The sequence below is a fragment of the Pan paniscus genome, chromosome 2 (assembly GCF_029289425.2).
Source record: "Pan paniscus chromosome 2, NHGRI_mPanPan1-v2.0_pri, whole genome shotgun sequence".
Lineage (NCBI taxonomy): Eukaryota > Metazoa > Chordata > Mammalia > Primates > Hominidae > Pan > Pan paniscus.
Window position 1 is genome coordinate 12,553,433 of NC_085926.1, and position 15,441 is coordinate 12,568,873.

The 15,441-nt window shown below is 46.9% G+C and overlaps 1 protein-coding gene across 2 annotated transcripts in view; it reads left to right on the forward strand.

Moving 5' to 3' along the window:
• MKRN2 (makorin ring finger protein 2) overlaps positions 1–15,441 on the forward strand; it is a 28,963-nt gene that overhangs the window by 11,856 nt on the left and 1,666 nt on the right. Inside the window, exons 2-7 of one of the 2 annotated variants that reach the window (XM_003826255.6) lie at positions 2,256–2,384; positions 3,469–3,650; positions 5,461–5,765; positions 8,193–8,407; positions 10,023–10,133; positions 15,211–15,355. In XM_003826255.6, the coding sequence (XP_003826303.1) occupies positions 2,256–2,384; positions 3,469–3,650; positions 5,461–5,765; positions 8,193–8,407; positions 10,023–10,133; positions 15,211–15,355 (1,087 nt within the window). The remainder of the gene's footprint in view (positions 1–2,255; positions 2,385–3,468; positions 3,651–5,460; positions 5,766–8,192; positions 8,408–10,022; positions 10,134–15,210; positions 15,356–15,441) is intronic. The other variant, XM_014344168.4, reaches the window with a different exon arrangement.

Genomic DNA, 15,441 nt, shown 5'->3' on the forward strand with positions numbered 1-15,441 from the left:
TTTGAGATGGAGTTTCGCTCTTATTGCCCAGGCTGGAGTGCAATGGCGCGATCTCGGCTCACTGCAACCTCCGCCTCCAGGGTTCAGGTGATTCTCCTGCCTCAGCCTCCCAAGTAGCTGGGATTACAGGCACCTGCCACCACACCTGGCTAATTTTTGTATTTTTAATAGAGATGGGGTTTCACCATGTTGACCAGGCTGGTTTCGAACTCCTGACCTCTGGTCATCCGCCCACCTCAGTCTCCCAAAGCGCTGGGATTATAGGCGTGAGCCACCACACCTAGTATTTGGTCTTATTTAAATCATCCATTTCTCTCCACATTATGTTTATGTTTTTCTTTAAATCTTTCAGCATATTGAGCATATGTATAATAGCTGTTCTTAAGGTCTTATTTTGCTGATTCCATCATCTCTGTAATTCCTGTTCTTTATTTTTCTCCTGGTTATAGGTCACATTATTTTCTGCTTTTTGGCATATCTAGTAATTTATGATTGGATGCCAAGCATTGTGAGTTTCTGAGCATTTGGATTGTATTGTCTTCCTTTAAAGTTTGTTTTGGCTGACAGTAAGTTATATACTTGCTATCAGCTTGTGTTTTTTTTTTTTTTTAAGCCTTATTAGGGTGTGTCTAAAATACTTCTACTCTAACACTAGTTTACTTTTTTTTTTTTTCTTTTGTGAGACAGGATCTTGCTGTCACCCAGGCTAGAGTGCAGTGGCACAATCATGGCTACTGCAGCCTTGAACTCCTGGGTTTAAGCAATCCTCTGTCTCACTCTCCTGAGTAGCTGAACCACAGGTGCATACCACCATGCTAGGCTAATTTTTAAATTTTAGGGTCTCCCTTTGTTGCCCTGGCTAGTTTATCTTTTTTTTTTTTTTTGAGACAGAGTTTTTGCTCTTGTCACCCAGGCTGGAGTGCAATGGCGCAATCTCGGCTCACTGCAGCCTTCACCTCCTGAGTTCAAGCGATTCTCCTGCCTCAGCCTCCCAAGTAGCTGGGATTACAGGCATGCGCCTCCACTCCTGACTAATTTTGTATTTTTTTAAGTAGAGACGGGGTTTCTCCATGTTGGTCAGACTGGTCTGGAACTCCCGACCTCAGGTGATGCGCCCGCCTTGGCCTCCCAAAGTACTAGGATTACAGGTGTGAGCCACCACGCCCAGCCTAGTTTATCTTTAATATCAAGGCATGTTCATCTAGGGTCTCTACTGTTTGAGTATTCACTCAGGTCTCTCTACCCTGTCTGGACAGAGTTAGCCTCCCAGGTATTCCTGTACCACTTATTCCTTCAAGGCCAGGATCTGATATCTCAGTGGAATATTCTGATACAGAACATGTGATACATCTGATATTCTGAAACATCTGAAACAATGTATGAGAAACAGCTTTCATTAAAAACTACAAGTACCCATACAACCTTTCTGTTTCTCACTTTCAGTACGGTGTTCAATAAATTGCATGAGATTATTCTACACTTTATTATAAAATAGATTTTGTGTTAGATGATTTGGCCCAACTGTAGGCTAATGTAAGTGTTCTAAGCATAAGTAAGGTAGCCCAGGCTGAGCTAGGAGAATCGCTTGAACCCGGAAGGCAGAGGTTGCAGTGAGCTGAGACTGTGCCATTGAACTTCAGCCTGGGTGACAGAGAGACTCCATCTCAAAACAAAAAACAAAAAACAGTGGCTTTATTGGGATGTAACTCCATCATTAGTCAAGGAGCATCTGTGTATATCTTTTGATACCACACTATGGTATTTGATCCTTACCACAACCAGTTAAGTGGGTAGTATAATCTTCATTTTATAGGGAAAGGTAGCAAGGCCCAGGGAAGTTGGTTTTGTGACATGTTCTTAAGTGGCAGAGCTGGGTCTTGAGCCCAGATCTTCTGGTTTCGTTAGTCATGCCCTTTAAGCTCCTTGAGAACAGAGAGAACAGTTTTTCACAGAGTATTTTCTCAATTATGTGGCTCACATTGAACATATCTCAAATCAGGAAGATATATCTTCACATAGAAATATATGGGGTCATTTGTTTTTCTTTCAGAAAAGCTGTCATTGAATCAGTTGTAGTGCCTCTGAAATCACTGTTGTAGAATCAAGGAAATATATAGATCTCTCTCCAGTGCCTAATAGAGCCTTTATACATAATATATGCCTGGTAAATGTTTGTATGCTAAGTTCAAGAATAAGCTGATTTTATAAAGCAAAATGTGCTTCTAAAAGTTGTATGCCTGTGCTTGTCTCTGCAGGTATTTTATGCATGGTGTGTGTCGGGAAGGAAGTCAGTGCCTATTCTCACATGACTTGGCAAACAGCAAGCCGTCCACCATCTGCAAGTACTACCAGAAGGGCTACTGTGCCTATGGAACTCGGTGCAGGCAAGGACTCTGCAACAGGCTCCAGCTGTGACACTGATTTCATTTGGAGAATGGGTCTTCATAAGGGGGAAATTTTAATGTAAAAGTAATATGACAGCATCACAAAAAGTATGGCAAATAAGTTTAAAACCTCAGTTTCAGTACCCTAGAACTAATTTTCTTTTCTTTTTTTTTTGAGATAGAGTCTCTCACTGTTGCCCAGGCTGGAGGGCAGTGGTGTGATCTCAGCTCTCTGCAACCTCCGCCTCCAGGGTTCAAGCAGTTCTCCTGCCTCAGCCTCCCAAGTAGCTGAGATTACAGGCATCTGCCACTACGCCTGACTGAATTTTTTTTTTTTTTTTTTTTTTTTTTTGGTATTTTTAGTAGAGATGGGGTTTCACCATGTTGGTCAGGCTGGTCTCTAACTCCTGACCTCGTGATCCGCCCGCCTCAGCTTCCCAAAGTGCTGGAATTACAGGCGTGAGCCACCGTGCCCGGCCTAATTTTCATTTTTTAAAACTACTTTTCAGCCTTATTCTTATGAATATATAGTTATAAAATTGTACACAATTCCGGAAACTTGTTCATGCTTTTGTAGTGAAGAGCCGATCTTTTCTTTCCTAGGCTGCAAAGCTTCCTTCCCTCCTTTTTCTCTGCAGTGCAGTGGGAGATGATGGAAGTAGGCCCACCTTGGTCTTCCCCTGTCAATGAGTGCCAAGAGAGACAGTCAGGGAGAGATCATTGGCCCTTGTCAGCATTTTGGGGACTCCTGCTCAAAAGAATACTGGGTCAGTCAGGCATCAGGAGATTTCAGCTCAACATCTGTTTGGAACTTTCAGGTTCTCTGTGTGGTCTGGTGCTGTGTGTCTGTCCCACTCAAGTCCCACAGAGACACTTAAGCATAGGTGATAGATAGCAAATGTCCCCCTCACACTGAATTGCCAAGCATCTGTTAATAATCGATAATCCTGTTAAATATTGGAAAAGATGGCCGCCGCCTTCACCTCAACAAGTGCAGCAGAAGGAGGGCCATTGGCATCTGGGGAGTGTGGGAGATGTGTGTGGGTGGCATGTCTGTAATGCATCTGCTGTGTGTTTTGTTTAGATATGACCACACGAGGCCCTCCGCTGCAGCTGGAGGTGCTGTGGGCACCATGGCCCACAGTGTGCCCTCCCCAGCTTTCCACAGTCCTCACCCTCCTTCCGAAGTCACTGCATCCATTGTGAAAACTAACTCACATGAACCCGGAAAGCGTGAAAAGAGAACATTGGTTCTTAGAGACCGAAGTGAGTAAGCGGAAGGCTTTTGTTGCGTCTTTTTGCATAGCACTCTTGTTAATGCTTGGTGCTCCTTTCTAGCCTCCTCTTGTCAAGAGGACTCCTAACCTAATACAACTCCAGATTGTCTGTGCGGAGAGACTTCAGAACTGTTCTGAAGAGGCTCCATGTGGCTGCAGATCATTCAAATGATACATTCGCCCTCGTGCCCAAGGCTGGGTTGAGCTCCAAGACTGGCCTGGCAAAACATAAAAACACAATCTTTTTGTCAACATGTAACTTCCATCTTCATATGGTGGTTGTCCAGCTGGTGAGAAGCATCAAGCTCTTCATTTCAAACCTAAATATTTTGTCTGGGTAAAGTGGCTCACACCTATAACCCCAACACTTTGGGAGGCTGAGGCGGGCGGATCACCTGAGGTCAGGAGTTCGAGACCAGTCTGGCCAACATGGTTTAGTAGAAACCCTGTCTCTACTAAAAATACAAAAATTAGCCGGGCGTAGTGGCAGGTGTCTGTAATCCCAGCTACTTGGGAGGCTGAGGCAGGAGAATTTCTTGAACCCGGGAGGCAAAGATTGTAGTGAGCTGAGATCACGCCACTGCACTCCAGCCTGGATGACAAGAGTGAGACTCCCTCTCAAAAAAGAAAAAGAAAACTAAATATTTTGCTAAAGAGCATGTTTCACTGTTTGACTTTTAGGCCAGTGAATGGTCTTAGTTTTTATGCTGACAGTGTTTGACAGTTTAGATTGCACCTTTGGGAAAAGAATAGCACACTAGGGTTTGGGACATGGTCTCTGCCTTAAAACAGGGTTTGATGAGGAAGAAAGCTACAAATTGTAAAAGTTTTTTTGTTGTGCTTTTGTTTGTTTGTTTTGTTTTTGTTTTTTTTTTTTTTTGGAGATGGAGACTCGCTCTGTCGCCTAGGCTGCAGTGCAGTGGCATGATCTCCGCCTCCCGGGTTCAAGGGATTCTCCTGCCTCAGCCTTCTGAGTAGCTGGGAATACAGGTGCCCACCACCATGCCCAGCTAATTTTTGTATTTTTAGTAGAGACAGTGTTTCACTATGTTGGCCAGGCTGGTCTCAAACTCTTGATCTCATGATCCGCCCGCCTCGGCCTCCCAAAGTGCTGGGATTACAGGCAAGAGCCACTGCACCTGGCCATAAAAGTTGTTTTTATTGGCTGGTCCTCACCAGGTGAAGAGATTTCTAGTTCTTGGAATTGGCTACCATGAGGTAGGCAGATTCTGTCCTCAGCAAATGAGTAATCCTGTGAGAATACGTGACCTGTAAACAAGCTCGGAGGTGTGCAGTGGGAAGGCAGCAGCTCCTGGCGTGGGAAGGGGTGACCATGGGGCAGTTTACACTGGCCTCAGGACCCACACATGTGCTCTAGACATCTATTCTAGTTCACTTAAAATGATTTTACCTTTGCTGGTATGAAGGAAACACTGTGTTCTAGTGCTCTCACTGTTTTTTTGTTTGTTTTAGTGTTAACTGGTCCATGTGTTAACATTTCCATATTTGCCATTTTAAACGGCTGTAGTGTTCTTTTGTATAAGTATATCCTATTGTTTTGCTATTTCCCTGTCTTGCCATTTTTGTTTTTTGTTTTTTTAAGTAATTATAAGTAATGTCACTATGAACATTTTATACTATTCCTTTTATTTTTCCCCTTCGGTCTCTTTTTTTTTGCCATATGTTCTCAAGAGTGGAATTCTTAGGTCAGAGTAGCTTAATATGTTAGGCTTTGGCTAACGGCATACCAGAAAAATGGGGCCATTTTCCTTTGCATGTGTGCTGTGTGTTGTATTCAGATCTCTCCGGCATGGCTGAAGGGAAGACCCAGCCGAGCATGGCGAGTAATCCAGGCAGCTGCAGCGACCCCCAGCCCAGCCCCGAGATGAAGCCGCATTCCTACCTGGATGCCATCAGGAGTGGCCTTGATGACGTGGAGGCCAGCAGCTCCTACAGCAACGAGCAGCAGCTGTGCCCCTACGCAGCTGCTGGGGAGTGCCGGTTTGGGGATGCCTGTGTCTACCTGCACGGGGAGGTGTGTGAAATCTGTAGGCTGCAAGTCTTGCACCCATTCGACCCAGAGCAGAGGAAGGCTCACGAAAAGGTAAAGTCACAAACCTTTGCATGAACTCATGTTAAGAAATCTGAAATGTACTGAACAGGACACGGAAGGCCATCCATACACACTCAAGAAATCTGAAATGTACTAAGTGACAGAATTGTTGGTATTTCCACAGGCATCCCCCTGCCAGTAATACGCATATTATGTATCTGGTATATTTACATCCTGTTTTCAGGTTCTTTTTCCTGCAGTCATTTTGCCATTTTTTTTTTTTTTTAACGGAGTCTCCCTCTCACCCAGGCTGGAGTACAGTGGCGCAATCTCGGCTCACTGCAACCTCTGCTTCCCTGGCTCAGGTGATCCTCCTGCCTCAGCCCCACCGAGTAGCTGGGATTACAGGCGCCCACCACCACACCCGGCTACTTTTTGTATTTTTAGGAAAGATGGGGTTTCACCACGTTGGCCAGGCTGGTCTCGAACTCCTGACCTCAAGTTGTCCGCCTGCCTTGGCCTCCCAAAGTGCTGGGATTACAGGCATGAGCCACCATGCCCGGCCTATTTTGCCAATTTTTAATTACTCAGAATAAAGAGAAAAAGAAGTCGTATCTGAAATATAAAATCATGCTAAGTTCAAAGAACAGATCTAGCTCGGGACCATGGTATGTCGTCTGTGTGTATGTCTCTATCACATGCAGATACAGCATCCTCCCTCCCTGGGTTCACACTTCCTCATGGCTGGGATCCAGCTAGGTGAAGTTTTGGAAGATTTGAGCCCAAATCATAGAATCTGAGGAGCCACTTGTTGGAAGGGCCTTTTAAAGTCATTAATGTCTGCAGTGTTTTGGGAGGCTTTGCCTTATGCTAGGCCCTATGCATGATGCAGAGGGTACGAAGCTGGATAAGAGGCAGGGGAGGGCCAGGCATGGTGACTCAAACCTGTAATCCCAGCACTTTGGCAGGCCAAGGCAGGCAGATTGCTTGAGCCCAGGAGTTTGAGACCAGCCTGGGCAACATGGTAAGATCCCCGTCTCTACAAAAAAAAAAAAAAAAAATACAAACATTAGCCAGGTGTGGTGGTGCACACCTGTAGTCCCAGCTACTCGGCGGGACTGAGGTGGGAGGATCACCCGAGCCTGGGAAGCAGAGGTTGCAGTGAGCCAAGATTGTGCCACTGCACTACAGCCTGGGCAATAGAGTGAGACCCTGTCTCAAGAAAAATAATAATAAAAAAATTTAAAAATGCCAGGTGTGGTGGCTTGGCTAACTTTTAAAATTTTATTTTATTTTGGCTGGGCACGGTGGCTCACGCCTGTAATCCCAGCACTTTGGGAGGAAGAGGCAGGCGGATCACAAGGTCAGGAGATTGAGACCATCCTGGCTAACATGGTGAAACCCTGTCTCTACTAAAAATACAAAAAGTTAACTGGGTGTGGTGGCGGGTGCCTGTAGTCCCAGCTACATGGGAGGCTGAGGCAGGAGAATAGTGTGAACCCAGGAGGTGGAGCTTGCAGTGAGCTGAGATTGCACCACCGCACTCCAGCCTGGACGACAGAGAGAGACTCTGTCTCAAAAAAAAAAAAAAAAATTATTTTATTTTTCAGAGGTGAGGTCTTGCTATGTTGCTTAGGCTGGTCTTGAACTCCTGAGATCAAGCAGTCCTCTTACCATGGCCTCCCAGAGTAATGGGATTACAGGTGTGAGCCACTGCACCTGGCCTAAGGCATGTTTAAATGGACAGCGTATTCCTAGATAATCAAGGGGTAAGTTAGTACTGACTCCATGTGGCAATGGACAAGGAGACACTCTCCATTGTCTTCCAGGGAAGCAGAGGGTTAGAGCTGTCTTCTTTATGCAAGTGTGTGAGGTCTCTGCGGTGAGTGTTGGCTTGTCTCAGATCTGGACACACTGAGCTTGCAAGGGCTGGGCCTAGGTCTTCTCACTCTTGCTCAAATGCCAGCACATAGAAGGAATTCAGGGCATGCCTAGTGAATGAATGAATTCATTGAATCGTTTTCTTGGGGAGAAGTGGTGCTTCTTACATATGACTAGGCTGCCAGCCTCAAGCCTCATGGTAAGGACGAGTCAGCATCTCTGATGTAGACATGGCTCAGAGTCGGGGGAAACAGTGCCCAGAGGAGCTGGGGGACTAGGGCTGCAGTCCTTACGGACTCTGACTCCACTGCAGTTTAACCTTTTTGGATCTCCGTGTTCTCAGTCCTAAATGGGTGGTGACCATGTCACCTCCTAGGAAAGCAAGGGGCTGGACCAGTGATGGTTTGAAGTCCTTTGTGTGGTCCGAGGGAGATGTCAGTGTCCTGACTTGGGGGAGCCTGGACCTTTGCTCACAGCAGTCGCTGTCAGTGTTCCTTCCTGATCTCAGCTGTGGCAGTGTGGCTGCAGCTACTCCTAGGGCTCCTGCCACTCCTCAGTGGCCCACAACCAAAGCCTTCCTTCCTGTCTGTGCTTCAGATCTGCATGTTGACATTCGAACACGAGATGGAAAAGGCCTTTGCCTTCCAGGCAAGCCAGGACAAAGTGTGCAGTATCTGCATGGAAGTGATCCTGGAGAAGGCCTCTGCTTCTGAGAGGAGATTTGGGATTCTCTCCAATTGCAATCACACGTACTGCTTGTCCTGCATCCGGCAGTGGCGGTGTGCCAAACAGTTTGAAAACCCAATCATTAAGTAAGTACAGCCAGGGGTCTTAGCTGTAGGAGCTAGGAGAATGTTTGATTTGAGACTTTATTCCATCCACTTTTAAGCCCTCCGTTACCCTCAAGAGTAACTGGTGAGTTCTGGCCCCTGGCTGCATGAACTTCAGCAAGTCATTTACTCTTCCTGAGCCTAAGTGCCTGTTCCTATAAAAGATGGGCAACAATTCCTACCAGGCTTTCTGGATGTTGGGGAGGAACTCAGCAAAGATGATCTGTGTAAAAAGGTGTTAAATGGCACTGACCTGTTTTCATCTCCTAGCCTTGTGTTTGAAATCCAGTAGTACCTGCCTGTAGCCCAGTTGCCTGTTAATCATTTTGAGCTTCGTTTTTTCCCCCCACCAAAAATGAAAATAGGGTTATTTGAGGATGAAGTGGAATAATGCATGTAAAACATTCTGCATGATGCCTGGCACATGGGATGTGCTCAGTGTGGCCAACATAGGAGTCTCAAATTCTCCAGCAGGACAGGGGAAGAGCTGGCATGTGGAGAGGTTACTGCACGCGTTCTACTGTTCAGAACTCTTCACATCTGTCCGCTCATCTCATTCCCTCAAAGACCCTCCTCAGTTACAGATTAGGAAACAGGCCTGGGGTGCGGGGGTCAAGTAACTTGCCTAAAATCGTGTGGTAAAACAACTGCTTTATTGAGATAAAAGCCCACAATTTAGTTCACCACTCATCTGCTTTCTGTCTCTACAGAGTTGCCTATTCTGGACACTTCTTATAAATGGAATCATAGAATTTGGGCCTTTGTGCCTGGCCGCTTTCACTGAGCATAGTGTTGTCAGAGTTCATCCCGACTGTGGCATGTGCCAGAGTCCCCTTCTCCTGACGGAATATGTCCCATCGTATGGACGCAGCACATTTCCCTTATCCATTCCTCAGCTAGTGGACATTTAGGCTGTTTTAACTTTGCAACTATTATGAATAATGCTGCTGTCAACATTTGTGAACACAGCATGTGGGCATGTGTTTTCATTTCTCTTGGGTATACACCTGGGCGTGGGATTGCTAGGTTTTATGGTATAATAACTCTACATTAAACTGTTGGAGAATCTGCCAGACTCTGTTCAAAGTGGCTGCACCCTTTCACATTCTCACCAGCAATGTATGAGGGTTATTTCATCTGTCTTTTTTGTTGAGGAAACCATATGTGTGTGTGTGTGTGTGTGTGTGTGTGTGTGTGTATTTTTTTTGCTTTAAGTTCTGGGGTACATGTGCAGAATGTGTAGCTTTGTTACATGGGTATCCATGTGCCACAGTGGTTTTCTGCACCTCTCAACCCATCACCTAGGTTTTCAGCCACGCATGCATTAGCTGTTTGTGCTGATGTTCTCCCTCCCCTTGCCCCTGCACCGACAGGCCCCAGTGTGTGATGTTCCCCCACATGTGTCCATGTGTTCTTATTGGGAAACCCTATTTTTTTAATAGTAAATAAGGTTCTTGGATGATTGTGATTTCATCTTTTGGAATTTCTGGTGAAGGAAATGCCTGTAGTGGTGAGGCAGTTGAGCAAGAGTTTAGCAGAGAGTGTGCCCAGGCTTCGTAACATCACTTCTCCCTTAATAATCTAATTCTTATTTCAGGTCTTGTCCAGAATGCCGTGTGATATCAGAGTTTGTAATTCCAAGTGTGTATTGGGTGGAAGATCAGAATAAAAAGAACGAGTTGATTGAAGCTTTCAAACAGGGGATGGGGTAAGTGCTTTTGAGTTTCGACGTGCCCCTGCTGCCTGCCTGGCTCTGCTGTCAGCCCGTGTCCTCATTCTCCTTCCCAGGAGTGTGGTCTTAGGGGCCTCTTCCTCTCTTCCTCCTCTCAGGCACCATGCTGGGCTCTGGGATGCAGCAATGAGCAAGGACATGGTGATGTGGACCTGTTTAGTTTTGGTGTTTTTGTTGTTGTTGTTGTTTTTTTTCGGTGAGATAGGGTCTCACTCTGTTGCCCAGGCTGGAGTGCAGTGGTGCAATCTCAGCTCACTGCAGCCTCAGCCTCCTGGGCTCAAGCAGGAGCCTCTTGAGTAGCTGGGGCCACCAGTAGTGTGCGCCACCATGCCCGGCTAATTGGCTAATTTTTTTTGGTAGAGACAAGGTTTCGCCATGTAGCCCAGGCTGGTCTTGAACTCCTAGGCTCAGGTGATCCTCCTGCCTCGGCCTCCCAAAGAGCTGGGATTACAGGCATGAGCCACCGTGCCCAGCCTCAAATGTTCCTCTTTATCCTGGTTGTCAGCATGTTGATATTTTGCCTAGGAGTGGAGTGGTTTTTCTCTACGCTTATGTCACTCCCCAAGATGAGCGAAATTTTAGCTATTGTTTCATTAACTTTTTTTCTGTCTTGTTTTTTTCTTTTCCTGCTGGGACTCTACTTCCATTTATGATAGTTTTTTTATATTGTTCATAGATCTCTGGGGATATTCATTCTTTTTCAATCTTTTTTTCTTTTCATCTCCTTGAACATAGTTGTAGCAGCTACTTTGAAATCCTTGTTATCTTGAAGTTGACCTCTGTTGTCTTTTAAGAATGGATCACATTTTCCTGATTCTTCATATGTCTAGTAATTTTAGATTTTATCCTTGACATTGTAAATATTACATTGTAGAGAGACTTAGGATTCTGTTATGGTTTATCTGTAAAGTGTTGATTTTTTTTTTTTTGAGACGGAGTTTCACTCTTGTTGCCCAAGCTGGAGTGCAGTGGCACAATCTCGGTTCACTGCAACCTCTGCCTCTCGGGTTCAAGCGATTCTCCTGCCTCAGCCTCCCGAGTAGCAGGGATTACAGGCATGCACCACTGCACCTGGCCAATTTTTTGTATTTTTAGTAGAAACGGGGTTTCACCATGTTAGCCTGGCTGGTCTCAAACTCCTGACCTCAGGTGATCCGCCCACCTCGGCCTCCCAAAGTGCTGGGATTACAGGCATGAGCCACTGCGCCTGGCCAAGTGTTGCTGTTTTTAACAGGCAGGTAAATTGTTTGAACTCAAACCCAGGTAGCAGTTCAGATCTCAGTTCTGGTTTTGCATTCGTAGCTGACTTTGTCGCATTCCTGTGTGGTTTGGGAGTTAGTCAGATTTGGGCAGAGTTTATACACAGCCTTTGAGCACTTTTTCACAGGCCCCTTTGTGGGATTGCTTCCTCACTTTCCAATGGCTGTGATTTCCTTGAACTCTTGTCTTTTAGTTCTTCAGGCCAGAAAGATTGGATTTCCCCTTGGAGTTTTAGCCACCCCATGTGGTTACGATTTTGGCCTGCTCCAGGATAAGAGCTACTTCTTTTTTTTTTTTTTTTTTTTTTTTTGGAGATGGAGTCTTGCTTTGTAGCCCAGGCTGGAGTGCAGTGGCACAGTCTCAGCTCACTGCCACCTCCGCCTTCCAGGTTCGAGCACTTCTGCCTTAGCCTCCCAAGAAGGTGGGACTACAGGCGCATGCCGCCACGCCTGGCTAATTTTTGTATTTTAGTAGAGACAGGGTTTCACTGTGTTTCCCAGGCTGGTCTTGAACTCCTGAGCTCAGGCAATCCACCTGCCTCGGCCTCCCAAAGTGCTGGGATTACAGATGTGAGCCACAAAAGCTACCTTTTTTAAAAAAGGTAACTTAGCCTTTGCCATTGCTATTCTTCTTTGTGTTTACTCCTCCAAAGAATCTAACTGCGTTTGTTCATTCTCTGGTGCCTTCAGGTCTTCTTGAAATATTTGTGTTAAGACTTATCTGCAGGAGGGTTGGGTATGGTAGGCGTTTACTTGTCATACTAAAAGTGAAACTATGCATTACCTTTTTTAATGGTTCCTTTATGTTGCATATTAGTTTACTAAAGCTTGATTTTTTTTTTTTTTTTTTTTTTTACCATTTTTTCCTCATACAGTCTTCCTGTGTGTCCACAAGAGGGCAGGCGTGGCAAGCAGAGGGGTCCCAGCTTGTAGAAAAGGGCCCCAGCCTGTAGAAAAGGGTCCCAGCCTGTAGAAAGGGGCTCTGCTGAAAAGCAGTCTGGAGATTGTTATTGCTATTTGGATCTTTCCTTGCTTTGCTTTCCTTTAATGACTGTGTTTTTTGCAATCCACAAACATTTACTGAGTACTCGCTATGGGTCAGGTACCTTCTAGCTAAGCACCACTGGGGGATGTAGAGATTAGTAAGACAATTTCTTTTTTCTTTCGAGTCTCGCTCTGTCACCCAGGCTGGCAATGGCATGATTTCAGCTCACTGCAACCTCCGCCTCCAGGGTTCAAGTGATTCTTCTGCCTCAGCCTCCCCAGTAGCTGGGATTACAGGTGTGCGCCACGACACCCAGCTAATTTTTGTATTTTTTTAGTAGGGATGGGGTTTTGCCATGTTGGCCAGGCTGGTCTTGAACTCCTGGCCTCAGATGATCTGCCCACCTCAGCTTCCCAAAGTGCTAGGATTATAGGTGTGAGCCACTGTGCCCCGCCAAGTAAGACAACTTCATGGGAAACTGCAAAAGGGCAATTATGATACAGGTTTGCTGGTGACCAGTTCTTCATGAGGGACCATCTATCACAACAGAGAAAGCACATGGATCCACCAGGGGCTGCCAGGGGAAGCAGCATGGGAGCCTGAACCATGAAGCAGGAAGCACCTGTCTGTAGGGGGAAGTGATGGAAGGACATGGGCACAGAAGGGTGTAGGTTTTGTGTCTGGGGGACACTGGGAGTGGCTTCTGGCATTGAAACAGGTGTGTAGAAGGATGTGGTGGGACCTACAGACTGGAATCTAAGGGACACTTGAATCCCAGTGTGACCATGTTCTTTAAGAACAGGTTGGGGCCAGGCGCAGTGGCTCATGCCTGTAATCCCAGCACTTTGGGAGGCTGAGGAGGGCAGATTGCTTAAGTCCAGGGGAGACATAGGGAGACCTCATCTCTTTAAAGAAAAAAAAAAGGTTGGGAAGCTCCTCCGTGCTGCTCTAAAGGTGGAAACTGGTGGGAGTGGGAGGGAGGCCAGTGAGGAAGTGGCCCTGGCAGGCAGGCCCCAGAGGCTTCCACAAGTGTGGGAACCCAAAGGAAGGGGAGATTGGGAAGTGATTTGTAAACAGAATGAACACAGTTGGGTGTGAGAGCCGAGGACACAGAGTGAGTCAGAGTGAACTGGAGGCTTTTGGCCTTGGTGACCAGATAAGCCTGGGGGAGGAAAAAGAGTAATATTCTTGTGAGAGTGGGGGACCAGTATATAATGTGTTTGACCTGATCGAGTTCATAGCCAGTGTGCTAGGATGCTCTGGAGTTGTCCAGCAGGCTCTGGTGAGAGCAAACTGCTCACGGTCATTTGAAGTCCGCTCAGAACTCCAGGCAAGCAGGGGCCTGGAGGATGTGTCGTCCACACACCTGCTCTGCAGCCACCTGTGCTCAAATCAGATCAGCTGGCAAGGGAACTTGTTCTCTCTCTCCCCACCTTCCCCCCCACCCTACCCCTCCCCACCGCCACCACCCCCAGTGAGACGAAGTCTCACTCTGTCTCCCAGGCTGGAGTGCAGTGGCACAATCTTGGCTCACTGCAGCCTCCACCTCCTGGGTTCAAGCAATTCTCCTGCCTCAGCCTCAGCCTCCTGAGTAGCTGGGATTACAGGTGCCAGCCACCACACCCAGCTCATTTGTGTATTTTTAGTAGAGATGGGGTTTCGCTGTGTTGGCCAGGCTGGTCTCAAACTCCTGACCTCAAGTGATCCACCCACCTTGGCCTCCCAAAATGCTGGAATTACAGGTGTGAGCCACCACGCCCGGCCAGAGGGCTTTTCTTTATGCTGCTATGAAGCCGTCCTCAGAGAACTTCACCACCGGCCTGCGGCCATCCCATCTGACAAGACGGAAAACCACTGGATTCAGGAGCCTCCTTTCCCTGTTCTTGTCTCCCGCTGTCACACACCCCAGCTGCCCGACAGCAGCGTGCCCTTTCTGTTGTTTGGCTTTATTTCTGTGACTTTCCCCTTCCTCTGTACTCCGAGATGGCCCTCTGGATTCTTGGGTATCTTTTTTTTTTTTTTAACTTCAGTTTGGGATCCTTTATGATTGGATAAACCAGAGTTCATTTGAGCAAAATGGGAATTCATTTGATTGAGTTTCCTTGGGCAGGGTTCTTAACATACAGGTCTGTGGGGAGAATGGTAGAATTAAGAGAGAGGGAAAACATTTTGAACTGTTTGGTCACTGTATGCTGTAGACCCATGTGTTTTATGCATTGAAAAACACTGTTCAGAGAAGGGGTCCAAAGCACATAAGGCGTGAAGAAGCCCTCCCTGGTGCCGAGGTTGGAGACAGGAAAACTGGAAGGAGACCTATGGCTTTAGGCAGTTGCTAAAACCCTCTGCTTTCCCTGTAGCCACCTTGACAGCACTGCGGCCAGGAGGAAGGGGAGAGTTGGCTTGGTGGGGTACCTAGGGAACTTTGAGCAGAGACAAGTGGCCCAGCTTCAGACCTTAGTGCCCAGAGGAGTGACCAGGCCTGGCTTAGCTCTGTGGTGACCCAGGAGGTGCTCTGGAGCTGCCGGAGGGCCTGTGGAGCACTGCAGTCTCCACACAGCGAGTCCCCAGGCAGGTTAATATCCTTTGCAAGGCTGCAGGTAAGTGGGGATACTTCCTATCCTGCTTGGAAATCAGAATCCCAGCTGTGTGTGACCTGAGACAAATCACTCAACCTCTCCCAGCCTCAGCTGCCCCACCTAGAATGTGAGGCTGACCTACCTCTGGCGTAAGGGTAAGGTTGGAGGAAGGCAGTGGCCCAGTTTGGACCCCTCATTTTCCCACCAGCCTCTTGACTTTTTCTGCTTTTCAGGAAAAAAGCCTGTAAATACTTTGAGCAAGGCAAGGGGACCTGCCCATTTGGAAGCAAATGTCTTTATCGCCATGCTTACCCCGATGGGCGGCTAGCAGAGCCTGAGAAACCTCGGAAACAGCTCAGTTCTCAAGGCACTGTGAGGGTAAGGACTTTAGCCATCTCTAGTTGGGGACACTTAGCAGCTGTGGGCATTTCCAGGTACCATTCCTGGCAGAGAAATGGGGTAGG